A 22,470-nucleotide genomic window follows, 5' to 3' on the forward strand; every position below is an offset into this window, starting at 1 on the left:
TTAATGTTGTTAGTATGTCTTTAGGCTGTGGGTAGAAACTGAAGCAGCTGGCAAAATCACATAGTCTTGTGGAGAACATCCAAAGAGCACTCAAGGTGAAGATCATACCTGGTGTTAGGAGGCAGCAGCACTAATTGCCATGCCACTGTGCCACCCTTAAAACAGGGTTGGTTTGCTGATGGAGGGATATGCCAGGCCAAGCACTGCTCACAATACTCCAGGTGAGGCCTCCCCAGTGCTTTATAAAGCCTCAACATTACATTCTTGTCGTCTCGAAATGAATGCCAGCGTTGCATCTGCCTTCCTCAACCTGCAAATTGACCTTTAGGGAATCTTGCACGAGGACTCCCAAGTCCCTTTGCACCTCATATTTTTGAATTTTCTCTCCATTTAGAAAATATTGGTGCTTTTATTTTTTCTCACAAACTACATGACCATATACTCCCTGACACTGTATTCCATCTGCCACTTCTTTGCCCATTCTCCTAACCTGTCCATCTGCAGCCTCTCTGCTTCCTCAACACTACTTGACCCTCCACCTACCTTCATATTGTCCGCAAACGAGGCCACAAAGCCCTCAATTTCATTACCCGCGTTATTGACGTAAGATATAAAAAGAAGTAGTCCCAGCACCGACCCCTGTGGAACACCACTAGTAACTAGCAGCCAACCTGAAAAGGCTCCATTTATTCCCACTATACACCTCCTGGGGAGCCAATCAGCAAATGCTCCAGATCAATACTGGTATCCTTCCTGTAGTACCATGGGCTCGTAACTTGTTGAACAGCCTTGTGTATGGCACCTTGTCTAACACCTTCTAGAAACATCTATCGATTCTCCTTTGTCTATCCTGCTTGTTATTTCTTCAAAGAATTCCAACAGATTTGTCAGGCCAGATTTTCCCTTGAGGAAACCATACTGACTATGCCCTATTTTATCGTGTGCCTCCAAGAACCCTTAAACCACATCATTTATAATCAACTCCAGCATCTTACCAGCCACTGAGGTCAGACTAATTGGCCTAAAATTTCCTTTCTTCTGCCTCTCTCCCTACTTGAAGAGTAGAATAATATTTGTCATTTTCCAGTCCTCCAGAACCATGCCAGAATATATTGAACCTTGAAAGATCATTACTAATGCCTCCACAATCTCTGCAGCCATCTCTTTCAGAACCCTGGGTATAGATCATCTGGTTCAAAATGATTTATCTACCTTTAGACCTTTCAGTTTCCTAAGCACCTTCTCCCCAGTAATAGCAACTTCACAGACACTTCTGAAATTATGGCATACTGCTTTTGTGTTCCATAGTGAAGAATAGTGCAAAATACTTATTCAGTTTATCTGCTATTTCTTTGTCCCCCATTACCACTCTCCAGCATCATTTTCCAGTGGTCTGATATCTACTCTCACTTCTCTTTTACTCTTTATATATCTGAAGAAACTTTTGGTACCCTTTTTAATATTATTGACTAACTTACCTTTACATTCCATCTTTTCCCTCTTTATGACTCTTTTAGTTGTCTTCTGTTGGTTTTTAAAAGCTTCCCAATCCTCTAACTTCCCACTAATTTTTCCTCTATTATATGCTTTCTTTGGCTTTTATGTTGGCTTTGACTTCCCTTGTTAGCCACGGTTGTGTCATCTTGGCTTTAGAATACTTCTTCCTCTTTGGGATGTATCTGTCCTGATCCTTCCGAATTTCTCCCAGAAACTTCCGCCATTGCTGCTCTGCTGTCATCCCTGCTAGTGTCCCCTTCCGATGGTCTCTGTCTCCTAAGTGTTCCTTTATCTTACACTCTCTAATCGATTCTGGTTCACTGCACAACACCCAGTCCAGAATAGTTGGTCCTGTAGTGAGCTCAGCCACAAGCTGCCCTAAAAAGGCATCTTATAGGCATTCTACAAATTCCTCCTCTTGGGATCCTGCACCAATCTGTTTCTCCCAAGCTACTTGCTTATTGAATTACCCCATGACTATCATAACATTGCCCTTTTGACATGCATTTTCTATTGCCCATTGTAATTTGTAGCCTACATCTTTGCTACTGTTCGGAGGTTTGTATATAACTCCTATCAAAGTCTTTTTACCCTTGCTGTACCCGCGATTCTACACCTTCTAATCTTATCTCACCTCTTTCTAATGATTTGATTTCATTTTTTACCAACAAAGTCACACCACCCCCTCTACCTACCTGGCTGTCCTTTCGATACAATGTGTATCCTTTGATGTTAATCTCCCACTATAATCTTTTAGCCACAATTCAGTGATGCCTATGACATCATACATGCCAATCTCTAACTGCACTACATGTCCATCTACCTTATTCTATATACTGTGTGGATTCAAATATAACACCTTCAGTCCTGTATTCATCACCCTTTCCAATTTTGTCCCCTTTTTTCATTGCAGCTCATTCACTTACTGTAATTTTGCGCTATCATCAGTCTGTCTTTGCTAGCAGTCTCACTGCACACTGCCTCTGGTTGTAAACTAACTGCCCTATCCTCAGCCCTATCACTCTGCCAATTAGTTTAAACCCTCCTGAATAGCCGTAGCAAACCTACCTGCAAGGATATTGGTTCCCCTCAGGTTCAGGTGTAACCCATCCCTTTTGTACAGGTCATAGCTTCCCCAGGTCCTAATGATCCAGAAATCTGATCGACTGCCCCCTGCACCAGTTCCTCAGTCACACATTTATCTGGCAAATGCTGCTATTCTTACTCCTACTGGTGCTTGGCACAGGCAGCAATCCAGTGATTACTACCTTGGCAGTCCTGCTTTTCAGCTTTCTACCTAGCTCCCTAAGATCTTTCTTTCGGACCACCTTGTCTTTCCTACTTTTGTCATTGGTGCCATTATATACCAAGACATCTGGCTGCTCACCCTTCTGATTTAGATTGCCGAGTCATCCCTGACCCTGGTGCCCAGGCGGTAACATACCATCTGGGTGTCTTTACTGTGTCCACAGAATCTCATCTCTGTTCCTCTAACTCTAGAACCTCCTATTACCTCTCTTCTCTTCTGAGCTAAAGCAACAGACTCAGTGCCAAAGACCGGGTCTCTCCAGCTCTCCTCTGGTAGCTTGTCCCTTTCAATAGAATTGCGAATGGTACAGTTGTTGTTGAGGGGTATGGCCACAGGGGTACTCTGTACCCACTGTCCATTTCCCTTTCTTCTTATGACAGTCACCTAGTTACCCCAGTCCACCTTGGGGCAACTACCTCAAAGTAGCTCCTATCTATCAGTTCTTCAGTCTCCCGTATGAGCCAAAGGACATTGAGCTGTAGCTCCAATTCCTTAACACGTTCTCTGAGGTATCTGCAGTTTGATGCACCTGGTGCTGATGTAGTCATTGGGGAGGCTGGAGATCCCCCAGAATTTCCATATCTTACACAAAGAACACAAGGATGTGATTTGTCAATTAACACACTTGAAAACTACAAATGTGCTGTGGAGAGCATTCTGACTGGCTGCATCACCATCTGGTATGGGGGAGCTACTGCACAGGATTGGAGTAAGTTTCAGAGAGCTGTAAAATTAGTCATCTCTGTCATGGGTACTAGCCTCAGTAATATCAAAGACATCTTAGAGGAATGGTGCCTTAGGAAATTAGTCCATCGTTAAGGACTCCAGCACCCAGGACATGTCCTCTTCTCATTGTCATCATCAGGAAGGAGGTACAGGAGCCTGAAGGCACACACTCAGCAATTCAGCAACAGCTTCTTCCCCTCTGCCGTCTGATTCCTAAACGGACATTGAACCCATGAACACAACCCGACTAATTTTTTATTTCTGGTTTTATTGCATGACTTATTTTAACTTAACCATTTAATAGACATGCATTTATACTTACTGTAATTCAGTTCTTTTCTCTATATTTATTTATCATGTATTTCATTGTGCTGCTGCCGTAAAGTTACCGAATTTCACAACATATGCCAGTGATATTAAACCTGACTGATTCTGATTATTCCTATTGAGGTCACACACATGGTTTTCATGAGGACTTGATTCTGAAGAGAGCCAGATCTGGAAATATGAAACCTGGAAGTGTTATTTCATGGAATGCGAGTATTCTCATTCTGAAGACCCAGAGAATGTTCACTAGGTGAACAGCTGCTGATTGAGAGTTGATTTTGCACCTGCTGATTCGACGATTACTCACGGCGTAAATGCTGACTCAACAAGAAATGAATGGACTAGTATCATTAGCAGCTGGCCCAGCTGATGTAGTCAACATGTATGGTGATTCATTAACTACTGAGCCATTAAATGCATAGTCAATTGTTGCTGACAGAAAACACTGGCTCTTTTGTGTTCAACTATGGAAGTCAACAGCACAAAAATAAGTCCTTTCAGACCATCTGGACACTTAATCAAATAGATGGTACCTCATATTGAACTTTGCAGAACCTCACTGTGGCCACTAAAGCTTATTAACCTTTGCATTCTGCGACTAAGCCAGTTACTTCCCTGATCAAGTTATCATATTGGACTTGTGAAATGCCCGGCTTCGATTCCTACAGACTACATTAAATGCTCTATATTTATCATCCCTCCTGTAACAAACTTAGTCAGGTTTGTGAGAACCAATTGTACATCAAATACATGATGATCATTGTAAGTTTTCCCCTCTAAATACTGATTTGTGCTGACCTTCAAGTCTTTTCTCAACAATTTCTTTCCAGTACTGTTGGTGAGGGCTGTCCAGGCGGGCTTTTCTTATTTTAGAAAACGTGTCCATATGAGGAGTCCTTGATTCCTCTGGAGGTGAGAAAAATAGAAAATGAAAATAAAGCTTGAATTAATTCCTCCTCTGTTTTTCTGTGTCTCTCCACTCATGTCTATGTTAATTGGTTTTCTATTGTCACAGGTACCGAGATACAAAGAAAAACTTTGTTTTGCATACCATCCTTGTATATCGTTTCAAAACATAAGTACATTGACGTAGTGCAATAGGGAAAGCAATAACAGAATGCAGAATATAGTGTTACAGTACAGTCACAGAATTAGTGCAGTGTAGGTAGACAACGAGGTGCAAAGACTATAATGAGGAAGATTGTGAAGTCAAATGAATCTTTATTGTATAAAAGGTCCATTCAGGAACGTTATAAAAGCAGGATAGAAACTCTCTTTGAGCCTGGTGGTGCATGTTATCAATCTGTTTAAAAAATCCTGCCTGATGAAAGGGGATGGGAGGAGAAGCGAAAATGACTGGGGTGAGAGGGAGCTTTGATTATGATTCCCAAGGCAGCTGGAAGTGTACATAGAGTTTAGGGAGTAGAGGCTAACTTTTGTAAAGGACTGAGCTGTGTCCACAACTCTCTATTAATCTTGCAGTCAGTTCTATACTGAGCTAGGATTCATCTCGTGATGTATCAATAAAGGTCAACAGGGACGTGCTAACTTTTCTTCATCTTGTGAGGAAGTAGAAATGCTGATGTAATTTCTTGGCTAATTATTAATTTCAACATATCCCAGCCTGGTAAAGTTGACCTTGTTCTAATCTAAAACTTGCATTCCTGTCATATGTCACCTATTCTATAATAATACTAAATCTACTTGAGTTGTCAGACGGGTTGGTGACAATTACAATGTTCAAAAGGTGTTTGGAAAGGAAAGGCATGGAGGAATACTAACCTCATGTGGGCAATTACGTTTAGTGAAATAAGCATCATGGTGAGCAGACAAGGAAGGACATGGGGCCTGTTTCTACACTGTAAACATTTATAATTCTCTAAATAATGATCTCTCCCTCCAGTAACAACAACATAGCAACATTAGAAAGAGAAGTGGGTGTAGACCATTCACTTTGTGGGCTTTCTTTGCTATTTAGATTAGATTAGATTAGATTCAGCTTTATTGTCATTGTGCCGAGTACAGATACAAAGCCAATGAAATGCATTTAGCATCTGACCAGAAATGCAAAGAATAGTGTTATTTACAAAATAATTGCGAATAAAAAAAGTGCTACAGCATACAATATAAAAGTACTGAGATAGTACAATATGGGTGCAATACTGCTTAGTGCTGTGATGTGAGGTACAGCAGTGTCACAGCCTCAGGAAAGAAGCTCTTCCTGTGCCTGCTGGTGTGGGAGCAGAGGCTCCTGTAGTGCCTACTGGGTGGGAGGGGAGTAAAAAGTCCATGGTTAGGGTGAGATGCATCCTTGATAATGCTTTTCGCCCTGCCCAGGCAGTGTTTATGGTAGATGTTCTCAATGGTGGGCAATTGGGTGCCGATGATCCACTGGGCTGTTTTCACCACACGCTGGAATGCTTTGCGGTCTGATACGGGACAATTGCCATACCACACTGAGGTGCAGTTGGTGAGTATGCTCTCAGTGGTACAGTGGTAAAAGTCCGTCAGTATCCTGGGACAGAGGTGAGATTTCTCGATGCTCCGCAGGAAATAAAGGTGCTGTTGCGCCATTTTGATCAGGATGGAGGAGTTCAGGGACCAGGTGAGATCCTCGGAAATGTGGACACCAAGGAACTTGAAGCTCGATACACGCTCCACTACAGTTCCGCTGTTGTAGATGGGGACATGAGTGTGACTCCTGGCATGCCTGAAGTCTACAATGATCTCCTTGGTCTTCTGGGTGTTAAGAGCAGATTGTTGTCGGCCCACCACACAGCCAGGTGCTGGACTTCATCCCTGTAGGCCGTCTCATCATCTCTTAATCTTATTTAATAAGATTATGAGAGAAGACTGGTGATGTTGCATGTTCTGGATCTATAGAAAGGGTCTAAGGTTTGAAGATCAGTTGACAGGGCTGAGATTTAAGACTTGGGTACCTTTCTGGGTTAGCAAGGAGATTAGGAAGTGAGGAGAGATCAGTACTTTGGAATAGGAGCAACACACATCAAAGTTGCTGGTGAACGCAGCAGGCCAGGCAGCATCTTTAGGAAGAGGTATAGGCGATGTTTCGGGCCGAGACCCTTCGTCAGGACTAACTGAAGGAAGAGCTAGTAAGAGATTTGAAAGTGGGAGGGGGAAGGGGAGATCCAAAATGATAGGAGAAGACAGGAGGGGGAGGGATGGAGCCAAGAGCTGGACAGGTGATTGGCAAAAGGGATATGAGAGGATCATGGGACAGGAGGCCCAGGGAGAAGGAAAAGGGGAAGGGGGGGAAAAAACCCAGAGGATGGGCAAGGGGTATAGTCAGAGGGACAGAGGGAGAAAAAGGAGAGTGAGAGAAAGAATGTGTGTATAAATAACGGATGGGGTACGAGGGGGAAGTGGGGCATTGGCGGAAGTTAGAGAAGTCAATGTTCATGCCATCAGGTTGCAGGCTACCCAGACGGAATATAAGATGTTGTTCCTCCAACCTGAGTGTGGCTTCATCTTTACAGTAGAGGAGGCCGTGGATAGACATGTCAGAATGGGAATGGGATGTGGAATTAAAATGTGTGGCCACTGGGAGATCCTGTTTAGTACAGGCCCTTTGGTCCACAATGTTGTGCCAACCCTTTAACTTACTCAAAGATCAATCTAATCCTTCCTTCCTACACACCATTCATACACCATCTTGCTATCATCCATGTACCTGTCTAAGAGTTTCTAGAATTCTAATGTATCTGCCTCTCCCACCACCCCTGGCAGGGCGTTCCCTGCATTCACCACTCTCTGTGTAAAAATCTTACCTCTGACATCGCACCCATACTCTCCTTCAATCACCTTAAAATTATGTCCCCTTGTGATGAGGCCATTTTAAACAAAGTTTTCATGAAAAATAAGAAAACATGAGGCATAAAAAAGTGTATTTAATATTATTTGGAAAGGCAACTTTAGTTTAGATTCATCATCATTATTTTGGATATTGTAATTTGAATTAATGAGGAAAGAACAGAGACTTGAGACTGGTAAAAAAAAATAAGAAAGGGCATGAGAGAGTGCCAAACAAGGAAGCTGAATTATTCAGTCAGAATTGTGAGGTTACATGATGTCACGAGGACAAAGACAATTATAATGGAAAGTCATCATGAATCTTGTGACCACAGGCTTGCATTGTTCAGTTTATATTTTGTCCATAAAGTCATTGAGAAATACAGCACAGAAACAGGCCATTTAGCCCATCTAGTCCATGCTGAACCATTTAAACGGCTGGCTCTCATTGACCCGATTCAAGTTGTTGGGCCAGATGATTGGCTGTGTCATGGCTGACCCACTGGATGAGCCAATCAGCGGCACTGTGCTGTTAAAGTCGAATCTGAATAAAACTCGGGAGACCAGCTTCTTATGGTTACCACAGTTTATTGCGCATTGTCCTGCAGAAGTTTGAGACCCGGCTGTCAAAGGGAAGGCACGTAAGTACTGCCACCATCTGACAAGTGGACCCGCTCCCTCAGGTTACAGCCTTATATTTATACATAGTAAGTCCCATACATCTATGATAACTAAGCAGTAGCTATAGCAATGTACTCTCGGCAATTCAGTAAAATCAACTTGTAGACACGAGAAAAGTCCACCTGGCAAGGGAGTCGTACCCGGTGTGCAGGGTACAAGTTACCAACCATTCCCTCCTTTCCCAGGTGTTTACAATTATGTATATAATCAACCAATATTGGTAAAAACTGTGTAGGAACACAAACCTTTGCCACCGCCCATAAGATTTCCTGCCTTTCTGAGAAATTTTAGACTTGATCAAAATTAATGTAGTATTGCTGAAATCAAAATATGAAAAGAAAACAACTTCAAAAACAAGTAGAAAGAGATCTGAAGCAGTGATAATGTTATTTAATTCATCTTCTGATGTAGTGTATTGCTCATACTGGAGAAAAATCAGACATTTGTGAAATGTCTTACTGATGATCTTAAAAATTTCATGGAATTATGTTATTTTCTGCAGATATCAGGTCTTGAAGTTCAGAGTTAGTCCATTTTCCAAACAATAACAGTTCCCAGATAAGTAATTTGTAAATCATCTGTTTGGTATTGGAATGGCTGTCAACTATTGAATCCTTACTGCTTATAAAATTAAGATATCTGATAAAATGGTAATATTTATTAGTTCTGGACCTGAACCATTGACTATTTCTCTTTCCGCAAATTCTACCTGAGCTCCCAGTGTTTCCAGCATTTTTGGTTTTTATTTCAGATTTCCAGCATCTGCTGCTTTTTTGTGATTTTCAAGATTTATTAATGCAGAAACACTGACCTACTTATTGAGTTGGCTAACATGTTAAGTTAGTCAGCCATATATACTCTGTTGTATAACAAACAGGAACAAAAGCCTGGATTTTAATTATCAATTGCTTATTTTCCCATCTGCCAATGGCAGAATGAACCGGGTCAATTTTACAAGCTCTGTCTCATAAAAATGACTTCTCAGTCATCCAGCATAAAGCATAAAGAAGTGGAAGAAGTTTGCATGACCTGGAGGTTGCTTGGTGAGACTATCTGAGTGGCAACTTGGGCTGATGGGATTGTTCTTTGGGGGTTCGGTCAAAATGAAAAGAGATGAATCCTTGGTAAGAATTATAACATTTCTTTGTAAGGCCCAGAAGAGAATTCTTATTTATGTGACATAGGGTTAGCAACAGCCTCGACCTATCGTAGAGTCATCCAGCTGGAAACAGGCCTTGCAGCCCAGTGGGTCTTTGCCGACTACCAAGCACTATTTACCTTACTCCTACGATAGTCCCATTTTATTCTCCCTGCATTCCCATCAACGTCCTGCAGATTTTACCACACAGCAACACAATGAGGGCGATTTGTGGTGGCCAATTAATCTACCAATTAACGTGTTTGGGATGTGGATGCTGATGTACCTGGGTGAAACACATGAAGTCACAGGATTGAATCCAGGTCACTAAAAGGACTCAACTTTCCCCATAATTCCCAAAGCCGCCATGGAAAAATCCATAAAAGGAGTTGCTGATGACATCTTCACCCAGTTTATCCTAATGTTGGGAGAGTGTCCTGTGGAGGCTGCAGCTAAAGACTCAAGTAAGGACTCAATTCTACCTGGAGCAGACCAGATGCCAGAGCTGGTTCCTTGGATCCCATGTGATGCTGAACCCAGGGTGTCCTTGATATCAAGCCTGGACACCAAGGGACCAGTCAGTGCTTGGACTGGTATGAGGGAGCAGTTTGGGTCTGAGTGTCTGTGATCAACCTGGTCTGGAAAGATCTTTAGCTGCCAATAATCATGTTTAAGATTAAAGACCAAATAAATAAAGTCATAATGGGTCACACATATGGTTCTTTGAATTAATATCCCTGCCCTGGACCTATTCTTAGGGAGAGGCCCATGAACATGTCCATGAAGGATTCCCAATTAAGCTAATACTGCAAATGAAAGTAGTGCTGAACTGAGCTATGCCTTAAGTATAAAACTTCATCGTTAAAGTTATTTTTTTCTGAAAGTTGTGGACTGCTGCCTTCAGAGGTTAATAATCAACCTTTAGATCAGTTAGCTACTGTTAAAATTTACATTGCGTGTCTCAGTATTTGTACTAAATGTTGATATAATCTGATGTGTTGGTTGTTAAGTAAATACCAACAATATCTTGCTTTTTACTTACACTAATTTACTTACTATATGACAATAGATGAGATAATTTATTTTTGCTGATTTTCAGGGTGAATCCCCAGCTCCTGCTCTGACTGGTTCTGAACAAGATATGGCTGCAGTTACTGAAGAGTGCTTGAATCCTGTACCGAATATCTGTCGGTTACCCATGACAATCAAGCCTCCACTAGGACTGGGAGCTACCTCGAGACTTCCAGCAGCCAAAAGTAGGCTTGCATTGCAGAGCCAGAGGACACCGATAAATTCCATGGCACTTCAAATTCAAGCGCAAACTGGCCAAGAAATTGCAGGTAATTACCCAGTAACTGGAATACTATATAATGAATAATTTGGGCATGTACATTCATGAATGCACTACTTTTGACCATTTCTTGTCATTACATGTGAAATCAGTGGTTGTAACAAAGTGAACTGGATGGAATTGCATTGAGTTCTATCTTCCACCGTGCATAAACTTCTTTGAGCTGATTTATGATGAGGTAACTAGAGAGCTGATGAAAATAGTGACTGTATCTGGACTTTCAAAAAATGTTTAACAAAGGGGACATGATTTTGTTTTAAAAAATGAAAGTTTATGGTACTGGAGGAGCAGTGCCCAATGAAATAAAACCAGAAAATATTGTGGACAGTAGGGAAGATGACTCATGAATTCAGAAGACATGCATAGATACAGCAGAAAAATAGTAAGACAGATTTGCTTGAGGTGATTCATTCTGGTAGGAAGGATCAGGATGGGCAACATACACTAAATAGTCCACTAAGACAGTTGGATGTTTATGTACACAAATCTTTTCTGAATGCAGATCAATTTGATAAAGCTCTTTAAAAAAAAAGCACAGATGAGAGTCTTGACTTCATAGCTAGAGGCAAAAAAGTACAATGGCATTAATGTGAAGGTTAGCGTGAATGGCCTTGGTGCCTGTACTGTGTGTCATTTCAAGCACCGCAATTAGGAAAGGTGTTCATTGTGCTAGAGGATTCAGCTCTTGAGTGTTGTAAGAAATATGGGAAATAATTGCATATAGGATTAAATTCAAACTGTATTCTCTCTTTGGTGAAGCAAAACCTATGGGAAGATTTAGTATAATTGTTCAAAAATGCCAGGAGATTCAATGGAGTACATGTGGAAGAACTGCTTTCACAGGCCAGAGGGTTGGTAAGACCATAAGACATAGGAGCAGAATTAGGCCATTCAGCCCATTGAGTCTGCTCCACCATTTCATCATGGCTCTTTCCGGATCTCATTCAACCCCATACACCTACCCTCTCACCATATTCCTTGAAGAAGAAGAAAGTCCTTAACTGCAAGTGGAGTCATCAGGACGCCGTCATGACAGCGTTTTTTTAGCAGGCTTTCTTATTTTTACGAGGCCGAGTTGCTAGCTCGACGCTCAACCCAGCACGATGGAAAGTGTGCAAGGGAGCCGGCTCGATTCAAACTCGGGAGCCTTCACTCCGAAGTCCGGCACTGATGCCACTACACCACCAGCCGGCGAATATCATTTGAAGCCCTGACCAATAAGGAATCTATCACTTCCACTTTGAATATACCCACGGACTTGGCCTCCACCGCAGTCTGTGGCAAGGCATTCCGCATTCACCACTCTAAGGCTAAAAAAAAATCCTCCTTACTTCTGTTCTAAAAATCACCCCACAATTTTGAGGCTGTGCCCTCTTCTTCTGGATACCCCTACCAGAGGAAACAACTTCTCCAAGTCCATTTTATCTAGTCCTTTCAACATTCAGTAGGTTTCAATGAGATCCCCAGGCATTCTTCTAAATTCTAGTGAGTTGAGGCCCAAAGCTGCCAAACTCTCCTCCTATGTTAACCCCATTCATTCCTAGAATCATCCTCATGAACCTCCTCTGCACTCTCTCCAATGACAATACCTCCTTTCTGAGCTAGGCTGCCCAAAACTGTTGACAATACTCCAAGAACAGCCTGACTAGTGTCTTATAAAGCTTAAGCATTATATCATTGCTTTTATATTCTATTCCCCTTGAAATAAATGCTAGCATTGCATTTGCCTTCTTTACCACAGAAATAGCAAATGAAATCTATGATCATGGGGAGATACCTGATGATTTAAGTAACTCAGTGTTCATCACACTTCCAAAGAAAGAGGAAGCAACAGAATGTGAGTTACATCGTACAATAAGCCTGATGAGCCACATGGCAAAAATTATTCTCAGAGTAATCATGATGAGAGCAAGATGCTGTATAAAATCAGAAATCAGTAAAGAACAATGTGGCTTTGTGGAAAACACTGGAACCAGAAATGCAATTTTCATGCTACGGATGATCTGTGAATGAGCCATCCAGGTACAAAAAGACATCTACCTACATTTCATCAACTATACAAAAGCTTTTGACACTGTCAGACACCAAGATCTTCTGGAAATACTTCAAGATCTTGACATAGATGGGAAAGATATACATTTCTTAAGAAACTTATACTGGGACCAGACAGCATCCATCAGAATAGAAGGAAAAGTGAGTGAATACTGTATGTGAATATCATGAGAGGAGTCAGGCAAGGTTCTGTCTTTTCACCAGACTTATTCAACCTGTATAGTGAAAATATCTTGAGAAGTATCAAAGACATCAAAGGATTCACAATTGGAGGTCCTAATATTGTTGTTGTTCGTCCACCGTTGACGTCGGTGAGGACCTCGACACCATTATGATGCTGTTGAGACTAGCGTGTGATTTGGATTTAAGTGAGGGAGAGTTGCGCAGCGTCAGCCTCACTCTCTCTTCCCAATTCCCATCTGGATCCAGTGGCAAGACAGAGTCTAGCTGGAGATAGGACTAGGTGCAGTAGATGACCAGGACGTCTTCTGTTTCTTGTCCTGCTCTACACGTTCCACGACGCTTGCAGAGACCACCTTCTTGACCATTGGACCTTCCATTGGTCTGGTCCGCTCAATCCGCCGGAGTCTGTCTTCACATGCTGGGATAGACAACTCCCTATCTCACCAAGGGTTTGAGACCCGTCGGCTACCCTCACCTGGTTTAGCCGGCTTGTCGAAGCCATTGCCCGGGGTGTGGCCTCTGTCGCATGCAAACAGCTACGGGGAGCCACAGGTGAGAGCTGAGTGCCAGGTGGGGACCAAAGGTGGACTAACCGCCCTAAAAAAGGACGCGACATGTTCCCCCACCAGAGGTGCTACCCCTCCCTGACACCCCATGCACCCCATACAGGTCCTAATATAAATAACATCAGATATGCTGATGATATCGTACTAATAGCTGACTCAGAAACAAAACTTCAAGAACTACTTACTATAGTGGCAGCAGAAAGTAATCGCAGAGGCCTCTCAATCAACACCAAGAAGACAGAAAGCATGGTCACCTCTAGAAAGACAAACGTCCCACAATGTGTGATCAAGTTCAGAAATACAGACATCAAACAAGTCAACAAATTCAGATATCTTGGCAGCCTAATAACAAGTGATGGCAGGTGTGACACAGATATCAAATACAGAATAACAATGGCAAAAGAAGCTTTCCAAAACATGAAGACCATATTAACAGACAGAAGGATGAGGATGTACACTAAAAACAGAATACCGCAGTGCTACATTTATTCTATCCTGACTTATGGAAGTGAATGCTGGACCATTTCCCCAGCAATGGAAAAGAGACTAGAAGCAGCTGAATTATGGTTCTATAGGAGAATGTTAAAAATATCATGGACCACACACACATTAAATGAAGAAGTTCTCAGAAGAGCCCAAGCAGTTCGATCACTCATACCAACAATAGGAGAAAGACAACTCAGATTCCTAGGACACATCATGCGGAAAGATGAACTAGAAAAACTCATGCTCTCTGGAAAGATTGAGGGGAGCAAACCTAGCAGAAGACCTCGGCTTATGTACATCAAAAGCATAGCCAGGTGGCTACACATGGAGGAAATGGAAGTCATCCAAAGAACGAGGGATAGATCTATATGGAAAACCATGGTCACCAATGCCTGCATCGGAAATGGTACCTAGACAGACAGACCACAAACTCAACCTGTGAATTAACCTTCTGGGAGTCTTATACGAAAGTCCCTTTGCACCTCTGATGTTTGAATTTTCTCCCCATTTAGATAATGTCTAATAGAGATTTTAGGCCGTTGGCAAAAGAACCAGCAGTATGATAAAGAGCAACACACATCAAAGTTGCTGGTGAACGCAGCAGGCCAGGCAGCATCTATAGGAAGAGGCGCAGTCGACGTTTCAGGACGAAGGGTCTCGGCCTGAAACGTCAACTGCGCCTCTTCCTATAGATGCTGCCTGGCCTGCTGCGTTCACCAGCAACTTTGATGTGTGTTGCTTGAATTTCCAGCATCTGCAGAATTCCTGTTGTATGATAAAGAGTATAATTTTACACAATTTGTTATAAACTACAGTATATAATCTGAAAGGTCTGAGGAAATAGACCCAATATATCTTTTCAAAGAAAGTTGAACAAATATATATTTGACACACTTTTGTGAAAAAGCAGAAATAATCTTTTAATTAGATAACTGAAATTTTACAAAGGAAAACAATATTATAGTACTTTCCCTGTCTTCCGTTAAAATGAATGGGAGAGATATTGGTTAGAAGGAGAGTGGAGGGAGTAGATAATGGTTTGGACAAGGAGAGGAATGGAGGACATGGGTGAGAGGGGAGGGAATGGATAGTGGTAGGGTTTAGGGAGGGACTAATGGTGTGAGGGCCTGTGCAAGAAAGTTGAGACATCCTCTCCTTCCTGTCCAGATATGGCTAAATACAAATGCAGAATGTGAGAATGTCCCTCACAAGTTCTGGGACTTCTTTAAGTGTGGAAGTTGGCTGGAGTAATGTGATTACAATTTGAACTTAGAGTTTATTTTGAGATCTGAGGATGGATGCATTAATATTTTCCAGGATAGGCTTTATCTGGCCCCTGGTGACTATCTATGACTAGCAAAAATTTAAAGACTGTTAACTGCTTCTTGTTAATTTTTCTGACATTTATATCTAGAAATTGGCAAGCAGCAAGCATTTATAATTGGCTATTAAAATCAGTCAAACCTGCTTGCAGCCATTTCCAACCGGCATTAAGTTCCCCTTTGTCCAATCCCATCTAAACATGAGGATGTTGTGCAAAATATCTGATTAGTATTCCTGCTGTGCAGTAATATATCCTGTAATTTAACCGTTTTATTCTTTATCGGTCCTCTCTTTGGATAAACTTTTGCTACCGTTGTTGGCGCTGAGCTGCCATGCCCATGCTCGGACTTAGTTTTTTAGGCTCCTAGGAATTATTTTGGGACAGCAGGTTGAGTTAGGTGGTCAGGTTAGGGTTTAAAGACAGGGATGAGGGAACAAGTGTTTGGAGTCCAGTTTGGAACACTCTGCAATTGAAGGTCAGCAATTCTGCAGGTTTGGTTGGCAGGTGCTGAGGACACAGCAATCCCCAGGTCAATGAGTCCCGGGTCACAGGTTTGTATTGGCGGGAGTCATGAAGGCTGGTAACTCCTCAGGCTGCCGAATTTGGAGATCCATGCAGGTCTGCATATTGAGGCCCAAAGGGTAAACCCGTGATGGGCGAGTCCTGGCGTTGATACCCAGAAGTGGCAAAGTATGAAGGACAAAGCCAAAAGGTTGTTGAATCTGGGGGTAGAGGCCTGAAGAATGAAGCCTCTGGGTTATCTTGTCCTGAGGTCTCAGGCCCATTGTCCGCGAGTCAGGGCCAGGGACTGGAAGCTCAGAAATAGCCTGTCCTGGGCTTGGAGGCCTGTGTGTGCCAGTGGGTGGGAGGGTGGGAAAGGGGTTTGTTTTTCTGTTGATTTGTTTTGTTGTCATTGTCACTGCTTGTGTTCTGCTGAACATCGTGGGCATACTATGTTGGCGCCAGAATGTGTGGTGACACTTGTGGGCTACCCCCATCACATCCTTAGGTATGTGGGTTGTTAACACAAATCGTGCATTTCACTGTATGTTTCTATGTACATATGACCAATACATCTGAATCACAATCTAATTCTTATATTCTGGTATTTTTACATTTTGTATGTCCTTATATTTCATGTTAATTTGTATCACTTCAATATTTTTCACTTCCTCTTCTCTTCCCAGTTTTTTCTGCGCCCTCTCTGTTAAAGGATTTGACTCTTTATTGTGGTAAGGTTCTGTGGCACCAAGCACCCTCTGGTTTCTTGACCTAATCTAATTAACATATGATCATGTTCATGTGAATTTTAATTGGCATTACAACCAAGCGTTTTGCTGTTACTTTATCATTAGGCATACACTGAGGGAAACAGACAAGCAAACACTGAAATACCCTCACAGGTATAGCCACAAATATCAATACACACACACAGAGTTCCTTAATGCCATCCTTACCCCACACTCCACAGCCCAGCCCCAAAATTGGTACATATTATATAGTAGTCTTGTCTTACCAGTCAGAAGCATGTCAATTTAATAAAAGACTTAAGCACTTGTGAACAAAAGGATGACTCTACAGTACTGTCAGAGGTACTTCTGGATGAGTTATTTACCAGAGCCTCATTCAGGTAGATGTAGAAGACCCCATGCCATTATTTCAGAAAAGGTCCTGGTCAATAGCTACCTCACAATTATCATTACCAAAATAGGTTATCAGTTTAATATCAGAGAACATGCTATGCTCACATTATTTACTGCATATTTGCATTACAGCAGAATCTACATTTAAAAGTCATTTATCAGCTGTAAAGCACTTTAGAGCCTCTTAGGAGAAAGGCACTATTTAAACAACAGCTTAATTTACTTTAACAGTAGCCCCACTAAACTCGACTAACTCAGCTTAAATCTTGAAATTCTGTTTTGGGTGGCTGAGAAAATCTTTGAATTAATTTGCTTAACTAACAGCTTTCTGATGTACTTTTCTAAAATTATATCAAACTTGTTGTTTCAATTTCTTGTGAATGACCATCAACTGCTTGGTGTGAAAAATGTAGGTGCATATAACTGGTGGCTAGCTGATTAAGTTGTATGAAGTATCTACTTACAGGTAATCATAGTTTTGTTCCAGTTCCATCTCTGTCTTCAAAATAGTTTGTGCATATAATTAATCCTTTAAATTTCAGAATTCTGGACTGTACTTTATGCTTTATTAAGTACTTTATACTTTATTGTTGCCAAACAATTGATACTAGAACGTACAATCATCACAGCGATATTTGATTCTGCGCTTCGCGCTCCCTGGAGTACAAATCGATAGTAAATATTAAAAATTTAAATTATAAATCATATCTAGAAAATGGAAAGTAAGGTAGTGCAAAAAAACCAAGAGGCAGGTCCGGATATTTGGAGGGTACGGCCCAGATCTGGGTCAGGATCCGTTCAGCAGTCTTATCACAGTTGGGAAGAAGCTGTTCCCAAATCTGGCCGTAGGAGTCTTCAAGCTCCTGAGCCTTCTCCTGGAGGGAAGAGGGACAAAAAGTGTGTTGACTGGGTGGGTCGTGTCCTTGATCATCCTGACAGCACTGCTCCGACAGCATGCGGTGTGGAGTGAGTCCAAGGACGAAAGATTGGTTTGTGTGATGTGCTGGGCTGTGTTCACGATCTGCTGCAACTTCTTCCGGTCTTGGACAGGACAACTTCCATACCAGGTTGTGATGCACCCTAGAAGAATGCTTTCTATGGTGCATCTATATAACTGTATGAGGTTAGCGTGGTATTTTAGCTGTTTCTCACACTTGTCAGTTTTGTTGCCTGCATGTGACAATGAAGGCCTTGATATGTTATCAGTTAAGAGCAACACATTACAGGACAGTTTGGGATTATAAAATAATATAATCTCTGATTTTTCTGTGACAGGACTTGGTTGAAGCTATTGAAGGGAATGGGCAGGTTTGAAGTATATTCCACACGTTGATGAAGTAGTACAAGTTAAATGAGTTGAAGTAGTTAGTATAATTATCATAAAATGATGATGTTGTGGAGGGAGAAGTAACTTATTGTGACTCATAATGAAATTGTAAATAATGGCTGTAAAATTGTACTGTTTTATACTAGGTTATCGGTGCAACAGGTGTCATTTTGCTTCCAACATTGCTTGTCAATCACAAGCTCAAATTTTTGGTGCATCTCTCGATGCATGGAAAATTGGACAATCTATCTTTTAACTTCAGATTTCCAATATCTGAAGTTGTTTAAAAATCATTTTCTGTAACATTCTGACTGATTCCATCTTCTAGTCTTTCACATACTCATAGATGCGTTCCACTTGCCCCCTTCAGGTAAAGGTCATAATGAAAAGCTGGCTCAGTAGTAGGAGATTACCATTTCTTCTGCTTGCCTTCTTAGACCATAAGATCATAAGATATAGGAGCAGAATTAGGCCATTTGATCCATCAAGTCTGCTCCACCATTTCATCATGGCTGATCCATTTGTCCTCTCAGCCCCAATCTCCTGCCTTCTCCCCATATCCCGTCATGCCCTGACCAATCAAGAATCTATCAACCTCTGCCTTAAATATACATAAAGACTTGACCTTCACAGCTGCCTATGGCAAAGAATTCCTCAGATTCACCACTCACTGGCTAAAGAAATTCCTCCTCATTTCCGTTCTAAAAGGATACCACTCTATTTTGAGGCTATGTCTTCTGGTCCTAGCCCATAGGAAATATCCTCTCCACATCCACTCTATCAGGACCTTTCACCATTCAATAGACTTCAATTAAGGCAGCCCCAATTCTTCTGAATACTATTGAATGCAGGCCCAGAGCCATCAAATGCTCTTCATATGACAAGCCATTCAATCTTGGGATCATTTTCCTGAACCTTCTTTGAATCATCTCCAGTGTGAGCACATCCTTTCTAAAATAAGGGGCCTAAAAATGCTCACAATACTCCAAGTGCGGCCTCACCAGTGCCTCATAAAGCCTCACAATTACATCCTTGTTTTTATATTGTATTTCTTTTGAAATAAATGGTAACATCGCATTTGCTTTACTCACCTCTGACTCAACCTGCAAATTAACCTTAAGGGAATCCTGCAGAAGGACTCCCAAATTCCTTTGCATCTCAGGTTTTAAAATTTTTTGTCCATTTAGAAAAGAGTCTCCCCTTTTATTTCTTCTACCAAAGTGCCCAACCATACACTTTCTGACAATGTGTTCCATTTGCCACTTCTTTGCCCATTCTCTTAATCTGCCTAGATCCTCCTGTAGCCTTTCTACTTCCTCACAACTTACTGCCTCTCCACATGTCTTCGTATCATCCACAAATTTTGCACCAAAGCCATCAATTCCATCATCCAAGTCATTGACATATAGTAAAAAGAGTCAGTCTCAGCACAGACCCCTATGGAACACCACTAGTCACTGGCAGCCAGCCAGAAAAGGCTCCCTCTATTCCCACTCTTTGCCTCCTGCCAATCAGCCACTGCTTTATCCATGCTAGAATCTTTCCCGTAATACCATTGGCTCTTAACTTCTTAAGGAGTCTCATGTGCTGCACCTTGTCAAAGGTCTTCTGGAAATCCAAACGCACAACATCAACTGGTTCTCTTTTATCTGTCCTACTTGTTATTTCTTCAAAGAATTCAAACAAATTTGATAGGCAAGATTATCCCTTGAGGAAACCATGCTGACTACGGCCTGTGTTATCATGTGCCTCCAAGTACTGTGAAATCACATCCTTAACATCGATTCCAACATCTTCCCAAACACTGAGGTCAGATTAACTGGCCTATAATTTCATTTCTACTGGAGTGAAGTGACATTTTCAATTTCCTAGTCTTGCAGAACCATTCCAGAATCTAGTGATTCTTGAAAGATCACTACTAATGCCTCCACAATCTCTTCAGCCACATCTTTGAGAACCCTAGGGTATACACCATCTGGTCCAGATGACTTATCTAACTTCTGACCTTTCATTTTCCCAAGAACCTTCTCCCTAATAATGGTAACTTCACACACTTCTGACCTCTGGCCTTCTGGAACTTCCACCATATTGCTAGTGTCTTCCACAGTGAAGGCTGATGCAAAATACCTATTCAGTTCATTTGCCATTTCTTTGTTCCCCCATTACTACCTCTCTAGTATCGTTTTCCAATGGTCTGAAGTCCACTCTTGCTTTATGTATTGGAAGGTACTTTTGTATTTTCTTTAATATTATTGGCTAGCTTACTTTTGTATTCCATCTTTTCCTTCTTACTGACTTTTTAGTTGCCTTCTGTTGGTTTTTAAAAGCTTCCTAAATCCTCTACCTTCCAACTAATTTTTCTCTGTTTTATGCCCTCTCTTTTGGCATTTATATTGATTTTGACTTCTCTTGCCAACCACGGTTGTATCAATCTGCCTTTAGAATACTTCTTGTTCTTTGAGCTGTATCTATCTTGTGCCTGTCGAATTGCTCCCAGAAACTCCAGCCATTGCTGCTCCGCCATCATCCCTGCCAGTGTTCTTTTCTAATCAATTTTGGTCAACTCCTCTCTCATGCCTCTGTAATTCCCTCCATTCCACTGTGATACTGATCCATATGACTTTAGCTTCTGTTCCTCAAATTTCAGTGTGACTTTTATCATATTATAATAACTGGCCCCTCAGGGTTCTTTTACCATAACCATTTCGTTGCACAACACTCAATCCAGAATAGTTTATCACCTAGTTGGCTCAACCATGAGCTGCTCTAAAAAAAGATCTCGTAGGAATTCTAGAAACTCCCCTTCTTGGGATCCAACACCAACCTGATTTTCCAAATCTACCTGCATATTGAATTCCCACATGACTATTGTAACATTTCCCTTTCGGCATGCATTTTGTATCTCCCGTTGTAATTTGTAGACCGCATCATTTCTACTGTTTGGGAGTCTGTGTATATCTCCCATCAGGGTCTTTTTACCCTTGCAGTTCCTTAGCTCTATCCACAATGATTCGTTACCTTCCGACCCAATGTCACCTTTTTCTAATAATTTGATTTCATTTTTTACTAACAGAGCCATGCCATCCCCTCTGCCTTCCTGCCTGTCCTTTCAATATAATGTGTATCCTTGCACATTAAGCTCCCAGCTATAATCTTCTTTCTGCCATGATTCATGGATACCTACAACATCATACATGCCAATCTGTAACTGTAGTTTTTCTACCTTGTAACTGTGCTACAAGTTTATCTATCAATGACACTTCTCTGCAACTTTTTGTGGATTGTGTTGTCATTGGATACTAGGAAGTTCCCACTTGCTTCAAAAAGGCAACAATTATACCAGTGCCTAAGAAGAATAATGTGAGCTGCCTTAATGACTATCACACGGTAGCATCCACATCTACAGTGATGAAATGCTTTGAGAGGTTGGCCATGACTAGACTGAACTCTTGCCTCAGTAAGGATCCGGACCCATTGAAATTTGCCTTTTGCCACAATAGGTCAATGGCAAGTATAATCTCAATGGCTCCTCACATGGCTTTAGACCACAAGGACAACACAAACACCTACGTCAGGATGCTGTTCATTAACTATAGCTCAGCATTTAATACCATCATTCCCACAATCCTGATTGAGAAGTTACTTCGTACCTCCCCCTGCAACTGGATCCTCAACTTCCTAACCGGAAGACCACAGTCTGTACGGATTGGTGATAACACATCCTCCTCGCTGACGATCAACACTGGTGCACCTCAGGGGTGTGTGCATAGCCCACTGCTCTACTCTCTCTATACACATGACTGTGTGGCTAGGCATAACTCAAATACCATCTATAAATTTGCTGATGATACAACCATTGTTGGTAGAATCTCAGGTGGTGATGAGAGGCCGTACAGGAGTGAGATATGCCAACTAGTGGAGTGGTGTCGCAGCAACAACCTGGCACTCAACATCAGTAAGACAAAAGAGCTGATTGTGGACTTCAGGAAGGGTAAGATGAAGGAACACATACCAATCCTCATAGAGGGATCAGAAGTGGAGAGAGTGAGC

At 41.7% G+C, this 22,470-nt stretch overlaps 1 protein-coding gene across 5 annotated transcripts in view; it reads left to right on the forward strand.

Moving 5' to 3' along the window:
- LOC134349645 (microtubule-associated tumor suppressor candidate 2-like) overlaps positions 1-22,470 on the forward strand; it is a 452,095-nt gene that overhangs the window by 174,334 nt on the left and 255,291 nt on the right. For 4 of the 5 annotated variants that reach the window (XM_063054258.1, XM_063054262.1, XM_063054259.1 and 1 more), the window contains 2 exons: positions 10,588-10,828; positions 16,638-16,682. In XM_063054258.1, the coding sequence (XP_062910328.1) occupies positions 10,588-10,828; positions 16,638-16,682 (286 nt within the window). The remainder of the gene's footprint in view (positions 1-10,587; positions 10,829-16,637; positions 16,683-22,470) is intronic. The other variant, XM_063054261.1, reaches the window with a different exon arrangement.

Source organism: Mobula hypostoma, chromosome 7, assembly GCF_963921235.1.
Source record: "Mobula hypostoma chromosome 7, sMobHyp1.1, whole genome shotgun sequence".
Taxonomy (NCBI): domain Eukaryota; kingdom Metazoa; phylum Chordata; class Chondrichthyes; order Myliobatiformes; family Myliobatidae; genus Mobula; species Mobula hypostoma.